At 42.5% G+C, this 16,343-nt stretch overlaps 1 protein-coding gene across 6 annotated transcripts in view; it reads right to left on the bottom strand.

Annotated features, from left to right (window-relative positions):
• The window catches only part of SFMBT2 (Scm like with four mbt domains 2), a 220,138-nt gene that overhangs the window by 42,275 nt on the left and 161,520 nt on the right, over positions 1 to 16,343 (bottom strand). For all 6 annotated transcript variants that reach the window (XM_036024478.1, XM_036024495.1, XM_036024501.1 and 3 more), the window contains exon 12: positions 2,811 to 2,924. In XM_036024478.1, coding sequence (XP_035880371.1) covers positions 2,811 to 2,924 — 114 coding nt within the window. The remainder of the gene's footprint in view (positions 1 to 2,810; positions 2,925 to 16,343) is intronic.

A 16,343-nucleotide genomic window follows, 5' to 3' on the forward strand; every position in this document is an offset into this window, starting at 1 on the left:
TCCTGAGATCAAAATTTTAAAAATATTTTAAAGTGAGGGAAAGCTAATACTCTCACTGGATAGACTCATTGAGCAGCATGATACTTGTGAAAGAACAATCCCTTAAAATCCACCTTTGTCTACAATCAGAGCTAACTTCTTTATGCCACACAATGTCCCACCCTGCTCTTGAGGAATATCGAATAGGAGGACTCTAGGTTCCCTTCAAAATCTGCTGCCATCGGGGAATGAAAGGTCAACTGTGAGACAGAACTTTTTTTATAGCAATGTTCTGAGATTCTACATAAGAGTACCATATAGTATATTTAGTACGCACATAGTGTACATCCTGGTATACTGCTAGAAAGAAGTAAAGCTATCATATACATTACATTAAAAATATGGACAGCCTGCGGAATTCATGCTTTCTGCAAGATTGAAATCATGGCAGGTCCAGAAACTGATGCCCAATTCCAATTCACTGGTATCAAAAAATATTTCAACTCTTACACTCTCACAGTGTTACAGGGTGCAGCCAAGAGAGGGGGACCCCAAATGGACATTTGAAATGAGGTCCAGAACTTAAGGTGTCCAGGAGATTTTAAGATGTCTCCATCCCCCACCCCAGGGTGTGGGTTGGGGGAAGGGACAAATGGAGCAGGGCCATTGAAAGCTGTTTTGCATAGCAACAGCCTTGCAGCTAACCTCTGGGTTGGTCATTTAACATATCTATAGCCTTTGGCTGGTTGCATAGATAGGTTAAGTAGCTGTGATCAGCTCTAAGCCAGGGGAATGGAAGTAACTTCCCCACCCAGAAGTAACTTCCCCACCCAGATGTAACTGGGGGGGCGGGTCCCCTGCATTACGGTGCCTGCGTGGGAGCTCAGAGAGGATTGGCTCCAGGACATGGGGCCACGCCTGCCCAGACTCATGATGGCAGCCCAGTAAAGCTGGAAGGATACGAGTTCTGGCATGTGAAGCTGAGTGTGGGAGGAGTCGGAAATGAGGCTGCAGAGGAAGATTGGCCGCGGGGATTTAAAACCCAGACTTGGTGGCCATTGAGGAGAACCATGCTGCTTTAGGAGGAGAACCATGCTGCTTTAGAAGGAGAACCATACTGCTTTAGGAGGAGAGCCATGCGCAGCCCTGAGAAGAAGAGCCATGTGGAGCCATTGGGGGAGAACCACGCGGCCTGGCAGAGTGGGGACCCCCACAGCTTTAGAAGGGGGAACCACCACCTGATTTTAGCAGAGATCCTGGCGACTCAGCCGAGGGTGCCGGGAATCCTGGGAGGTCTCCCAGTCGAGATGGAGGACTAACTGGGAAGAACCAGAGGACTGCCTGAGCCATGGACTTCTATTTCCTTTCCTGAGATACGGTACTCTGGATTGAGCAAAGGGGGAAGGAAGGAAGGACTGTGTATTTGTGGGTGTTTTAAGGGACTTTGGGATTTTGGTGAAGACATTAGGTCACTATTTGAAGTTTGTATAACATTAAATAAACATTTCCTTCCCTTTTCACAAATCTCTGGCATTGAGAGACGTCTTTCCTCTGGCGGCGGACATAATGGACCCGGGGCCTTCTTTCAATAATAATATATCGTCCCAGGCCCCCCTTGTTGTGTTCTGTAACAACAGGACAAATGAATTGTGTACTGGCTACATATGGAGGCATTGCTTTTCTGGTTTTATACTTAAATTTAAAGCCTAAGAAAAATCCAGCTATGAAAGCAACATAAAAGGATTCTAAACTGTACCTCATCTATAATTTTCCCTGCCTGGAGAAGCTAATATCAACTCATCATGTGATACTCAGTTTGCACAATATGAAAAAGATCCCTGACCAGTGTGGCTCAGTTGGTTGGAACATCATCCTGTAGAACAAATGGTTCCAAGTTTGATTCTCAGTCAAGGCACATACCAGATTGTGTGTTCAAACCCCATCAAGGCACATATCAGAGGGCAACCAATTGATGTTTCTCTCACATTAATGATTCATTCTCATTCATTCTCTCTCTCTCTCTCTCCAAGCAATCAAAAAATATCCTCAGGCAAGGATAAAAAAATAAAAAATACATGAGAAATATAATCTATTACATAAAAATTTAAAGCCCCTTAAGGACCCCAAATTTTAACTAGTATTTTTGATACACCTATAGTGGGATAATTAATGCCAAGATTTATTAGGTTTGAAGATTTTTAAATGGTACCTTTTTAAGATAGTGACCTATAAAACATATGTTAGAACATACTATTGTATATATTTATATGTGTGGGATGTTGGCTGTTGGTTCATTTAACCACTAGTATTTCCCCCCCTGCTCATATTGTTTTAAGTTGGTATTTTTGTTATCAGAAGGATGTGATGTAATGTTCGTTTCAAAGTACAGCTGAAATCTCACTGGTTAGTGTTAAGAGTAAGTAAGTGTTTGCATCTGTCACTACATTATTGGGACCAATTCTGACTCTTAGAGTAAACCTCATGAGAAAAACTAGTCCTTTCTCAGATGTGATAATACAAAAATATATTTAGTTTAATTTTTAAATCTACATAATGAATTGTATACAAGACAGAGTAAAATTTCTAGACATTATCTTTGCCTCTCTATGACATTCAATTGTCTCATCACTATTACTTAGTTTGTCAACCTGTGAAATGTTCATCTCATGCAAAAAGGTAAAGGATAAATGGGATTTAAAAAATTGGTGCTCTGTGGGTAATCTAAAACCTTTCCCATTGCACAGCTTGACTATACTATCTCTACAAAACTGCATATTTGTTCACTCAACCCCAGAGGTTATCCATCTCAGCTCAACCTGGGTGATACTTACAGACTGTTTTGTGTGGTGTGGTCAAAGGGTAAGCATTCGCTTCACACCAGCCCACTGGGAAGATATCCATGGACTCAACATCAACAATAAACTCTGGAGCAGGAGTCTGCAGACCTGCATTGAAAAGCCAAGAGGACAGGTATGAATAAGTTTAACCAAAAAAGGCAAGGGAAAAAGGAAAATACTGAGCACCCCTGAGACTGAGGAAACATTCTCCTGGATATTAAACACAAAACTAAAAAAAAAAAGCCTTGGAACAGATACAAATACCTAAAATATGAAACAGCAAGAGTAAAAGGGGTTCAAATAAAGTGGGGGTTTCAAAAAGAGAGGTACTTCCCACTGAAAATGGAAGGAGGAAGTAACCTAGGAACCAGTCTCTTCCTTTCCCAAGAATAGCTGTGAAATTAAAGAAATGTGGCTGAGCTTGGGGTCAGGGCCACAGGACACACATTTAAGCCACCAAGATATTCTTCATCTAACACCAAGCAAAGATCAACCTTTAATGAAAGTTAAACATGACTGTTAAAAAGAACTAGTAAGACTCCATAACACCAATTACAAGCAGTGAACACAGAAAACACCATATCTCCAGGTAACATGTTCCCTTATAAGTTGGAGTTACTTCTTTTGAACTCAGTTTGTGGCCTGCAGACTTTAGCTATGTCACACAAAGTCGTTTCTGTAGTATTGACCTTTTAGTGGGGAGCTGCCTACCTCCTGCTTCATAAATATAATAATGCTCTGTGATAAATCAGCATCACAGCTGAGACTCTAGAAAAGAAGAGATCTGGATATAATACTAGCTAAAGTTTTAAGGAGCCCTACTACTGACAGAATAAATCTGGAACCCAGAAAACTAGGGAAAGAAGAAAATTCTACTCTGAACCAACAGGTCTTTAAAAAAACACTTTAAGAGAAGATATTCTTGAATCAAAAGATAAGGGCTCTATCAGTAGAGAGTGACTAATGGGCTCTGACCACTAAATCTTGCTTTGCTTTGGCTTTTTCACTGAGAACCACGATGAAAGCAACACAGTAGAGCCCCTTACACCACATCACCACAGAACATCTGATGAATTTTTAATCACAGCGCCTCAAAACACGTAACTTAACTTCAAAAAGCCGAACACCAGCAAACACACAAGGGTTCTAACCATTTTAACTCACATGTTCGCTACAGCTATATTGGCTCCTCACCTCTTAATTCTCATCCTAAAGTAGATATTATGGAAACATTATGTTATCTGGTAAATGTAGATTCCTAATTCAGTGGTAAGCCAATATATTGGTGTGTATAAAGTGCCCTGAACACTCTCAGTGCAGACTCTAATATATGTGTTGCTAAGGCAAGCACCTAATGCAGATTCTGATACACACATTATCATTGCCATTAGTCACTTTGAACTTTTGATTTGTTCTTGAAGAAAGCAATTACTGTGATTATCAATCTTAATGTACTGTTTACTTAATTCTCCTATAATTTAAAAGATATATAAGCTAAATAAATGCAACCATGTTTATAGGGATTATTTTTCAACACGGTTGAATGAACACAAATCATTTCTGTCTCATACAATTCAGTTGTGCAAATTAATAAACAGAAACCTCATTTAAATTTTTATTGGCTCTGACCAGTGTGGCTCAGTGGATTGTGCATTGTCCCACAAAGCAAAAGGTCACAGGTCCGATTCCCGGTCAGGGCACATGCTTAGGTTGTGGGCTGGTTGGTCCCCAGTTGCGGTGTGTGTGAGAGGCAACTGATAGATGTTTCTCTCACACATCGATGTTTCTCTTCCTCTCTTTCTCCCTCCCTTCTCCTCTCTTTAAAAACAAATACAATAAATACAATTTTAATCAATTTTAGACAGAGAGAGGAAAGGAGGGGGGAGACAGCAAGAGAGAGAAACATCAATTTGTTGTTCGACTTGTTTATAGATTAATTGGTTGGCTCTTATATGTGCCCTGACCAGGGGTCAGACCCACAACCTTGGTCTAGCTGGATGATGCTCTAAACAACTGAGCTACTCAGCCAGGATAAACAGAAACATCATTTAAAAGGGAGGATGGGAGAGAGAACTCTCACATGTGTCACTCACTATACACTGCTGACCCCAACAGGAAGACTCCAAAAGGAAGACACTCCAAAAGGAAGAGATGTACCTCGCATCCCTGACAGGAAGTGGTACTACTCTACTACCTCAGAAGGAGAAGATTCTTCCTTGCCCTGCAATAGCTCAACCAATGAGAAGTCACTATACTTTGAACTTTTAGTTGCCTCCAATGGACTCGTCATTTACAACCCTTCCCAATTCTATAAAAAGACTGTTACCTTTGTTTATGAGTGTCTGTGGTATGCCTAGACCCAATATCCCAAATTGCAATTTTTTGTTGTCCTGAATAAACTCATTTAGATGGAGATACATCTGGTTGCACATTTAAGGTCAACACGATCAACAATTAACCTATTTGTCAAAGAAATCCTCAAATAAGTAAGAAGACACCCCAAACAAACAAAAGGTAAAGAAACTTCCCAAGTAGCTTCCAATGCGGAAATAAGTGATTGGTCTCATGTGCAAAGACACACAGTTCTTCAGAGGGTGCAATGAAGAGAGTCTCTGGGCTGGTTCCCCATACAAAGGGGACAAAGACGCTCTCGTCTTCAGGATCACAAGAATAGCATGTGTTTCTAAGCTATTTGACAATTTTGCTAACAGGCTGAATTCATCTAGTAGACATATTTGTATTTCCAGATTTATGTTTAGGTACAAGTAAGATTTTCAAGGTCAAAGTAGTACTTCAAAAAGCAGTATAAACTGAACTTTATAGTTTATTCCTTCCTGAATTAGGACTTTTGTCTTCCAATGTTCTGCTAGTTCAAACATCACATCATATTAATACTTTAATATATACACTGTGTAACAATGTATACATTAATATATTTGTAAGATTGTCTTTCCAGTATTTTAAAATTCTTTGAGCATGATTTCCATTGAATTAAACACATATTTATGAGCTATAATATGTCAGTGACCATGTTCTCAAGAAAGTTATAATCCTGCCTTTCTTCCACCCCCAAATCTAGCCCATTAATGTATGTATTAAACAAGAACTAATTGCACATCCATAAGATAGAATATTCTGATGCTATAAAAAAGTATAAGAAACCTCTTTATATACTTATATATAAAACATGTACGTATAGTTGAATACACAGTGTTCGGCACGGTGCAGAACACTCTGTGTAGACAGCACGCTACCATCTGTTTAAAAAGGGGAAAAGGACATATGTTTATATGTGCATGAAATAAATCTGAAAGGAAAGCAAATTATGAATACAGTGGATGTCTTCAGGGAAAAGAACTGAGTGACTGCAGGTTTAGGGGACAGGAGTGGGAGAGAGAATTTGACCAGAGATACTTTTGTGTATTTCGGGCCCTACTGAATGAATTGCTTATTTACAATGACAACTTCACTATCATCACAATAACAACACAACACGAAATACTCAGAGAAGAAAGGAGGAGTCTCATACATGAATACAGTCTTGCTACAGAGGTCAGATTAATGGAGGATAAGTTAGTTACCTTAAAAGAAAATAAAGCTAAACCATGAATTATTTCACTGCTAAGAGGAGACTTTCCATACTCAAAGCAAAAGTACAAGCATATCAATTTGTAAGGATCACTTTGGAACCTTAAAATAATATTGCTATTTGCTCTATCCTGAGACTGTGTCCTCAGACCAGCAGATACCATTCAGTTCTGCAAAGTTTCGTGTTGGGAACCGCCCTGACTGGTATCAGAAGCTGAAACCCCCACCTAGGCTAAGGCTAAGGGAACGCCCTGGGAACTGTAAGCCAGCAAGGAGACAAAAGCTTATCTCCCTGGCAGGAATGCTGCTTCTGCTGCTTTATTCATAACTGAACCCCCAAAAGCTTGGTCGGTTAGCCAAAGTCGGGTAAGATTCCCCACAGGGGGGAACGACCTAAGACAGGCACGATCACTTTGGGAGGCCCCCCAAAAGAAGGACTTGGGGGGCTGCAGCAAAAGGGGGTGATGGACCCTCGCTCCTTGGCTTTGACATAGCCTGAGTTCTCATCGTCTGGGAGAAAATCTCCTTATTGCCTTAGTTCCCTTGCTCCAGCTAAGCCTGAAACAATGACAGGGTGGTGTAGCTATGTGCTGAAAAGGGCGGATTCCCTGGGTGATCAGGCCTAAGAAAGAATATGTAAATTACTGTGAAACCTTCTTTGTTTAGAATGCTCTCAGTTGAATGAGAGGGGTCCAAGGAGGAAGTTAGTTTGTTCCTCAAAGTCTTACAGCTCTTTGACCCCGACTCAAAATAGACCGGCAGAGTTCCTTGTTTTCTATGGTTCCTTACTTCCCCCTAATGAGTACTGTACTTTACCTGAATTATTATGCAAAATGAGCCCAATAAAAGCAGGTATGGACGGTAAATCAGCGTGCTCCCCATTAGGGGGGGTGGCCATTTCGTCCCTACTTCCCCACAGAAACTAGTTTGTCTCTGTGCATGTTTTTTCTCACGTGTTTTTCAGCGAGCCATCCGCAGCGTTCCGTGGTCACTGCTGGCCGGTGACCCACGCGCAACAGTTTCGCTCACCCTTCTTATTAGGGAGACTGTGTCATGTTCTAATCCAGCAGATAACTCTGGGCACTGCAACAGAACATGGCCTGTTCTATTCAGAACATCAGGATGAAAGAATGAGAAAGCTTGTGATGACGCTGAAATATCTTAGAAACACAACCCTATCACACTCCGAACACTACATAACTGCTTAACTCTCAGCCAATTATGGAAGAGAACAAGCATGGGTGAGTGCAGGAGCAGGAGAAGCTTCTGGGAGACTGGAGGTGAGAGGGATGTGAGGGAGGAGGCTAAGGACCAACTGTGAGGAAGGTAATTGGTTTTTGTTGAGGCCAGTAAGAGAACTGGAATGACCCCTCCATCTCAGTTAAAAGCTGGGGAGGGAAGACAGGCAAGAGGTATTTGAGGAAACAAGTTAATCTGGCCAAGATGGAGGTGTAGGTACATACACTGTGCCTCTTTGCACAACCAAAAGAAGGACAACAACAAATTTAAAAAGTAAAAATAACCAGAACTGGCAGAAAATCAAACTGTATGGAAGTCTGACAACCAAAAAGTTAAAAAGAAGAAACAGTAGAAAATACACTGGGGGAGGTTAAGAATAGTATAGGAAATGTAGAAGCCCAAGAACTTATATGTGCAACCCATGGACATGAACTAAAGGTGGGGAATGAGGGTGGGAGGGTGTGTGCAGGGTAGAGGGAATAAAGGGGGAAAATAGGACAACTATAATAACATAATAAAATATATTTAAAAAAGAAGAAGAAACATTCATCTAGACCAGCAGGAAGGGTGGAGATGGGAAACCAGATGGAGAGAACGTGAAGCAAGGCGATGGCTGGCAGAGCAGGCACTCCCATATTTGTGTGCAGATAAACTGGGAGGAACAACGAAGAAGAGAGATAGACAACACAACCCAGGGTTCCAGTATGAGGAAAGAAAGCCTCAAAACCTTTGACTGAAAAAATCTGTGGGGGTTGAGGTGGCAGGAGAAACACCCAGCATCACAGGAGAGTTTGTTGGAGAGACTCACAGGGTCCTAGAACGTACACAAACCCACCCACCTGGGAATCAGCATCAGAGGGGCCCAACTTGCTTGTAGGTAGCAGAGAAAGTGACTGAAAGCCTCTCCAAGAGCTGAGCAAGTGGCACTGTTCCCTCTCTGATGCCTTGCCCACATACAGCACCACAACACAGTGATGTGAGTTGCCCTGCTCAGGTGAATACCTAAGGCTCTACCCCTTATTACGTAACAGGCACACCAAGACAAAAAATATGGCTCAAATGAAAGAACAGATCAAAGCTCCAGAAAAAATACAACTAAGTAATGAAGAGATAGCCAACCTATCAGATGAAGAGTCCAAAGCACTGGTAATCAGAATGCTCACAGAAATGGTTGAGTATGGTTGCAAAATAGAGGAAAAAGTAAAGGCTATGAAAAGTGAAATAAAGGAAAATGTACAGGGAACCAACAGTGAAGGGAAGGAAACTGGAACTCAAATCAATGGTTTGGAGCAGAAGGAAGAAGGAAACATTCAACCAGAACAGAATGAAGAAACAAGAATTCTAAAAAATGAGGAGAGGCTCAGGAACCTCCGGGACAACTTAAAATGTTCCAATATCTGAATCATAGGGGTGCCAGAAGGAGAAGAAGAAGAGGAAGAAATTGAAAACTTATATGAAAACATAATGAAGGAGAACTTCCCCAATCTGGCAAAGGAAATAGACTTCCAGGAAGTCCAGGAAGCTCAGAGAGTCCCAAAGAAGTTGGACCCAAGGAAGCACGCACCAAGGCACATCATTTATATTACCCAATATTAAAGAGGAGAGAATCTTAATAGCAGGAAGAGAAAAGGAGACAGTTACCTACAAAGGAGTGCCCATAAGACTCTCAGCTGATTTCTCAAAAGAAACCTTGCAGGCAAGAAGGGGCTGGGAAGAAGTATTCCAAGTCATGAAAGACAAGGACCTATATCCCAGATTACTCTATACAGCAAAGCTTTCATTTAGAATGGAAGGGCAGATAAAGTGCTTTCCAGATAAGGTCAACTTAAAGGAGTCCATCATCACCAAGCCCTTATTATATGAAATGTTAAAGAGACTTATGTAAGAAAAGAAGATCAAAAATACAAACAATAAAATGACAACAAACTCACAACTATCAACAACTGAACCTGAAAAAAAACAAAACAAAACAAAAACGAACTAAGCAAACAACTAGAACAGGTACAGATTCACAGAAATGGAGATCTCATGGAGGGTTATCAGCAGGAAAGTGGAGGGGGGAGAATAGGGGTTAAGGTAGAGGGAAGAAGACACATAAATGGTAGGTACAAAATAGACGGGGAGGTTAAGAATAGTATGGGAAATGTAGAAGCCAAAGAGCTTATATATATGACCCATGGACATGAACTAAGGTGGGGCATGAAGGTGGGAGAGGGGGTACAGGGTAAAGGGAAATAAAGGGGAGAGAAAAATAGGACAACTGTAATAGCATAATCAAAAAATATTTTTTAAAAAGAAGCAAGTTATCATTGTTCAGCACCCTCATTAATGCAGTTAAAGGTCACACCTAATTCTGATGGGCTCAGTGTATGATTAAAAGGAAAAGCACTAGCCCTGACTGGATTGCTCAGCTGGTTAAAGCGTTGTCCCGTACACCAACAACTTGCAGGCTAGATCCCTGATCTGGGCATTTACAGGAGGCAACCATTCTGTTTCTCTCTCTTTTTCTCTCTCCCTAGTTCTCTCTCTAAAATCAATAAACATATCCTTGGGTAAGGATTTTTTTAAAAAAAACATAAAGAATTGGATGCTGGGAATCTCGTGGGTTACCTGTCATACTTCTTCCATCTACAAATGCCCATCTAGGAATAAGATTTTATAGTACACCTTTGTTAGCTCCAGAGCTAAATTCCTAAGAAATAAAGAGAAGACCTGAACTGTTGCTAGCAAGATCCAGATATGATAGAAAACAGACAAATTAAAGAAACACCACAGAAATAGGATTACATGTGTGTGTGAAGACAGAGACATATACACTCACAGGCTGCAAATACTTACAGCACTTAATATAGGCCAGTCACTTTTCTAAGAGTTTAATCCTCAGAGACAGGGACTATTTTCATCCCCATTTTACAGATGAGTAAATGAAGGCACAGAGAAAGACCAAATAGCCAGTAAGTGGCAGATCCAGGATTTAAACCCAGGCAGTCTAGCTCTAGAGCCTTAAAAAGCATGTGAGGTGGACAGTCCTCTCTCTGTCTTTCTCTGTCTCTGCCTCTCTCTTTCTTCGGTTTGTTGTTTCTGGTCTATTTAGCAAGTTTTAATTCCTCTTAGGGCCCCCTATCCTTTCTGCAGAATTCCATTAGGAGGTAGCCATTGCTGCCTACCGCAGAAGGGGAAGGAGCCAGATCTACCCTCTCTCTGCAGGCAGAGTTGGGCTCAGACCTCAACAGAAACATGGTCAGTCAGAAGTCACATTCAGCACAGTGGCAGCTTGAAAGCTCAAACTCTGCTTTGGTTTCTGCTGCAAAGCCTCCTGTAGCAGCATCCATCAAAAAGCCTCCCTCCCAAATTCCCATTTTGCTGGGACAGCCAGAGCCAGTTCTGTTCCTGGCCACCAAGCACCTGCTAGCTGAGCATCAGGTTTGGGGACAAAACAAATTCGGGAGTAATTAGGCTTGCTCCACAGATGGCTCCCACTGCTTGGCCACCTTCCCTGTGCAGGACACATTGCTCCTGTATCCTGATTTGCTAAAGCAGCTTCTCCCCAAAATACCTCATGCAGCCCATAGCCTCTTTTTAAAGATTTTAAATTCATCCATGCTGACTAGAAATGTAATGATTTTCATATTTGCATTTTCCTTTGTTTCATTTTTGCAGGTCTAAAGAAATGCTTATTAACCACTTGACTTTTTCACAAATTATGGGAAGGTTTAAGGGGCAGTTTTCTGTACCTGGTCTCCTAAACAGAACAGGTTGACTCACACACATTTCTTTGAACCACGCCACACTCTGGCCATTTGATCTCTGAGTCCTTTACAAACTCCAGTGTCCATATGAATCACCCGGGGAGGGAGACTTTAAAATGCAGATCCCCAGGCCCTGCTTCCAGGACTCGGAGGCACTGGGGTCTGTGGTAGCCCCAGGAATCTGAATTTTAGTAGGATTCTTGTTGATTATAATATGGAAGGTACTGAACCATGCATATAAGGCAATTGACCAAGGAGTTTTTAAATTCTAGCTTACAAGTATAAAATACCTCACCATTTCAAAATTCGGTTTGTAAAATAGTAGTTGTTAAGGGGCTGCTGTATCCTAAATTGCTTTCTCATTCAGGAACATATTTTACTTATTCCTCATGTGCATTCAACAAGCACTGAGTGAGCTACACGTGCATGAACTCGTGTACAAATACCACGCTGTGCAATAGGCCAGGATGAAAGCACAGCCTGTGCGATGACTCTCAGCGCTGCTGGCAATACTGGAATGTTCTTGGACACCGTGAGTGGCCTATTCAGGTGGAGCACAGGCTCCATGCGAGGAGATAATGCTGCACTGAAGAGGCGCTGCTTCTGTCTTTGCTCGTCACCACCTCCCCTTACTGGGTTCTGACTATTCTGTGCCAAACACAACTCTGAGCACTTTATAGACACTACTTCTCTCAGCCAATCTCCACAACCATCCTATAGGGTAGAACCAATTATTATATACATTGTATAGAGCTGTACGAATAAGAAAAAGGATTTTAAACTCAAAAAGTACTCATGCTCAAACATCTAGGAAGCATCTAGGAAGCAGTGCATAGACTGGGGGGGGGGTTGCAGAACTTGAACCTTAGCTCTGTAAGAAATACAGACTCCACGCCTTTTAGGAGGAAGGCAATGACTGTATTTACAAAACAGCCGCCTCTTAAAGCTGTGTGAAGAGGTTGGGGAAAGCAGTTAGGAGACCCCTGAAATCCTAAGAGTAAGGGAGAGAGACCTAAACTGGGGTGTGGCAGTGAGAAGAGAGAGATGCAGAGGGGACACTGGGCTACCGCAGTGACTACCTGGTCATGGGAGCTGTGGGGTGCAAACAGACAAGAGTTATTCTAGGGCTAACTCAGATGGCTTTGTGGTTTCTAACTTAGGCAAAGTAATGGTGCCATTAGGTCAGACCAAAAACTGGAGGGGAGCAGATGCAGGTGTTACACAGTGATGTCCGGTGGGAAGATGCTGATGTGCACACGGATGTGCTTTGCAGGGAGATGGAAATGGGAGGTGTGACTGTTTGCTGTGACTGGCAGGTGTATGGATGTGTGAGCACAGAATTGCTATTTGAAGTCACAAAGGAAGACAAGATGGTATGAGCACCAGGGAAGAAAAGGACTTTGAAGAACTCTGACCTTTATGTGTGAGGAAAGCAGAGCAAAGGTGAAACCAGGAACCTCATCTAAGGAAAAGTCAGAGGGGAAGAGAAACCTGTCCAGCCAGTATTCTGGAAACCATGAGAGGAGGACTATGAAGGAGGGACTACTGTAGGTCAAAAGCTGCAAACAGGAAGCAGGACAGAACCACCTCAGAGAAGGAGAATGACCAATGATTACAGGGAAACATACGTAAAAAGAAAACATCCTCTGTAAAAAAAAAAAAAACAAAAAACAACCAAAACAGGAGATGGAAAATGTGTATTAACCCTCCTCACAAGAGGAGAAGAGAAAACTGAATGTTCAGGGAAAATGAGGACAGGAAAGGGAATTACTGGGAACGGAAAGGCATGACACCTGCCATGTCAGGGGCATGAAGTCGTTATGGAAATTGCCTCCCTTGCATCCACTGCTGCACCCAATATATGAGCAGAGCTAACAAGGCATGTCTTGTTTCGTACTTAATGTTAAAAATGAAACTTAATGTTCATCAGCTAACTTGCCAATGAGAATAAGCCTCCATCACTTCCTTATGTAATCTGAGATCTTGTAGATATGATTTCCACAAAACAAAGTTTTCTTTTAAGATTAAGTAGAACGAGGGAATGCTGGTTATGGCCGATTGGCTCTCGGCACCAAGTCCCCCTTCCTCTCTGCCTGCAGGGGATGGAGATCTGGAAAATTAAACTCCCAGGCTCCCTTCCACGATAGAGCAGAGTTCAAAATCGGTTCCATCGCTGGCGTCTACTCTTGTGGGCTTTGAAGGACAGAACGGGGCACAGACCACCTTCCTGCTGTTATGACTACTGGCAAGCAAGGTCATGGAGTGTCGGCAGCTGGACTTGGTACGTCCATTTCTAGTCATAAACTTCAAGGGTCTCTGAGACTGCTGGAGCACCTCCAACGTTTCCCCACAAGCTTCGCAGTTGTGAGAGGGACGGGAGCCAGTGGCAGGCCGCGGATCGCAGCTTCCTGCCCATGGGGTTCCACCGGGGCCTTAAAATAGAGTCTGTGTCAGCCTCATAATCTCTGTCTGGGCACCTCGTTTCCTGCCATAGTCCCTTCCTGCTTGAAATATCTACTGTGCTTTCTTGACTGACGCCAGGGCAGAAAGGACTATACCTCCAGTTTCTAAGTTCTACGGGTCCTCCAAGCTCATTTCATCTTACTATTAAATGCTGAAACTTACAGCCTGGCACTGATCTACTTATCAGAGTAAACTGCATTTTGCTGCCCCTGCATTCCAAGAAAATGTGAGTTCTGGGCCTAGGCAGACCTAAGGAACTTACTTTTGACCTATCTGAGCATCTAGAACAGTGCTGTTCAAAAGAACTTCCTGCGTGGGTGGAAATGTTCCGTGTCTGGGCTGTCCAAAATAGCAGCCACAAGCCTCACGTGACTACTGAACACTTCACTTCAGAGAGTACAACTGAGGAACCGAAATTGTAACCTAACTTTAACTACTTTAAAATGATATGTAGCAACTTGTGACTAGGAGCCACCATGGTGCACAGCACAGATCTAAAATCTATTCATCTCCTGAGAATCTCTCCTGCAGGGATCAGATCTGGGGTCCCTGAATTCCACAGAGATCCATCCAAGATTTGTTTTGAAAGGGCTCGTGAGTCATCTGAAATTACACCAAAAATTGTATACACATGCAAGTACATTTTTCTGAGTGTTCACAGCTTTCATCAGAATCTCAAATGTCCTATAGAAAATATAAAAAAAAAATGTTCTGCGACTGCGGTCCATGCTAGGAATGCCGGCATCACTCAGCTCTAATAAGATAACCTGGTCCAAAGTAGACTTCATTTTCCAGGAATCTACATGGAACCACCTAGGCCCTTGATCAAAATACTTTTCCATGTCTACCCTGGTTCTGGCCATCATTCCTATGTCTGAAATGGAATCAATTTTTGCCACAAGGGGCTCAGGCACAAAACTCCATTAACCATACTTAGTGTATTACCTCATTTATTCATTGATCAAATCATCAAATAGTTGAGAGTCAACCAAGTACAGAAGACAAGGAATGCAAGAAACAAGCCAATTCAGGCCACTGGACCCTAGAAAGACAGTGGCGTTGGGGCAAAGGGTGGGGGAACCAAACAGAAAACACCAGCTGAAAGTCTAAGGAGCAAGGGGACTGCTCAATCCCCTGACAACTCTGCACAGCCAGGTCACACTGCCCCCCGGGGCTGATGGCTAGAGGTTTGCCCTCTAGGAAAGATGAACCAGAGTGACTTAGAGTTGGAAATACTAGGAGACATCCGAGAACAAGGAAAAAACAAGGGATAAAATAGGACTATCTGAAAGGCCATGCACCAAGAGTAAAAGGCCTGAACCTTTCCACCATCACTCCTAACAACACAGTTGTAAGCCAAGTTAGGACACTGCCAGTTGCAGGTGAAGGGCGTGAGGACAGCCCGGCCTGGTCAGGGAAGTGTCCTGCAAGGTGCTGTGCACTGTTTCAGTCTTAAAGGATGTGGAGAAAAGGGAACCAGCAGAGGATCACACGCCAAGGTCTATTTCACCGCAGCCAAGACGCTGAGAAAAAAAAAAATCAGATACATCAAAACCCTGGCACTGGACAATTCCAAAGGGCATGCATTTCTTAAGAGAGAAAAGGGAGGGAGCATATCTGTCCTTGAATTGTCACTGCACCCTGTGTTTAAATACCTACACCAAAATTCTACATAAGGCACACAGGCTTAAAGAGTCCACGTGTTGCTGATGATGGCTGTCACCTGCAGCAACTGGGGACTGTATTCGAACTGGGCCCTGGATATTCCAAGCTTGTCAATGTGGAATGTGAAGTTCACGGGGGAGGATGCAACTCCTGGATGCTAGAAAGCTACTGTCCGAACTACACAGCGCACAAAGTCACACAGACTGAAGTGCATACACCGTGGTACACAGATTGGGACTGAAAGCACTGAGTAACAAGCGCCTCAGGATGTCCTTCTCTCCCAACGTTCCCAGTGCAAAAACACTCACTGGGAATCCCCTTTGTGTTCATTCATGACAGCGATCTCAACTTCAAAACCAGGTTTTGGTGCTCATGTTCTAAAGCTGTCTACCAAGGTTACTGTAGCGGCAACAATGAAAAGAACTACGTAACTTAGCAGAAATGAAGTCTGCTAGTCATCATACCTTTTATGACATACCAGACACTTCTGCCTCAGCTGCAAGGAAAAAATACTTCATATTCAGGAATATGGAGCATATCACATCTCTTCTAAATGAGAAATCATATTAATAATAATGACCGTAAGAGAAACTAAGAAGGCAATGCAAAAATTTAAACTCTCAGAGAGTTCACACACTGTGAGGGTGAAGAGAACACCCTAACCCTATTTGCCCCTGAAGAAGATGATCTGAAATGCTCGTGAAGTGCCTTGTTTTGTACAATGCAAACTGTGTGGCTGCAATGCTGGAGGTATTAAAACTGAAGGCGATTTATATTATGTGGATAACGCTCGCTCATAACGGTACAGAGATTACCTAGAGGA

This window comes from Phyllostomus discolor, chromosome 1 (genome assembly GCF_004126475.2).
Source record: "Phyllostomus discolor isolate MPI-MPIP mPhyDis1 chromosome 1, mPhyDis1.pri.v3, whole genome shotgun sequence".
Classification (NCBI taxonomy): domain Eukaryota; kingdom Metazoa; phylum Chordata; class Mammalia; order Chiroptera; family Phyllostomidae; genus Phyllostomus; species Phyllostomus discolor.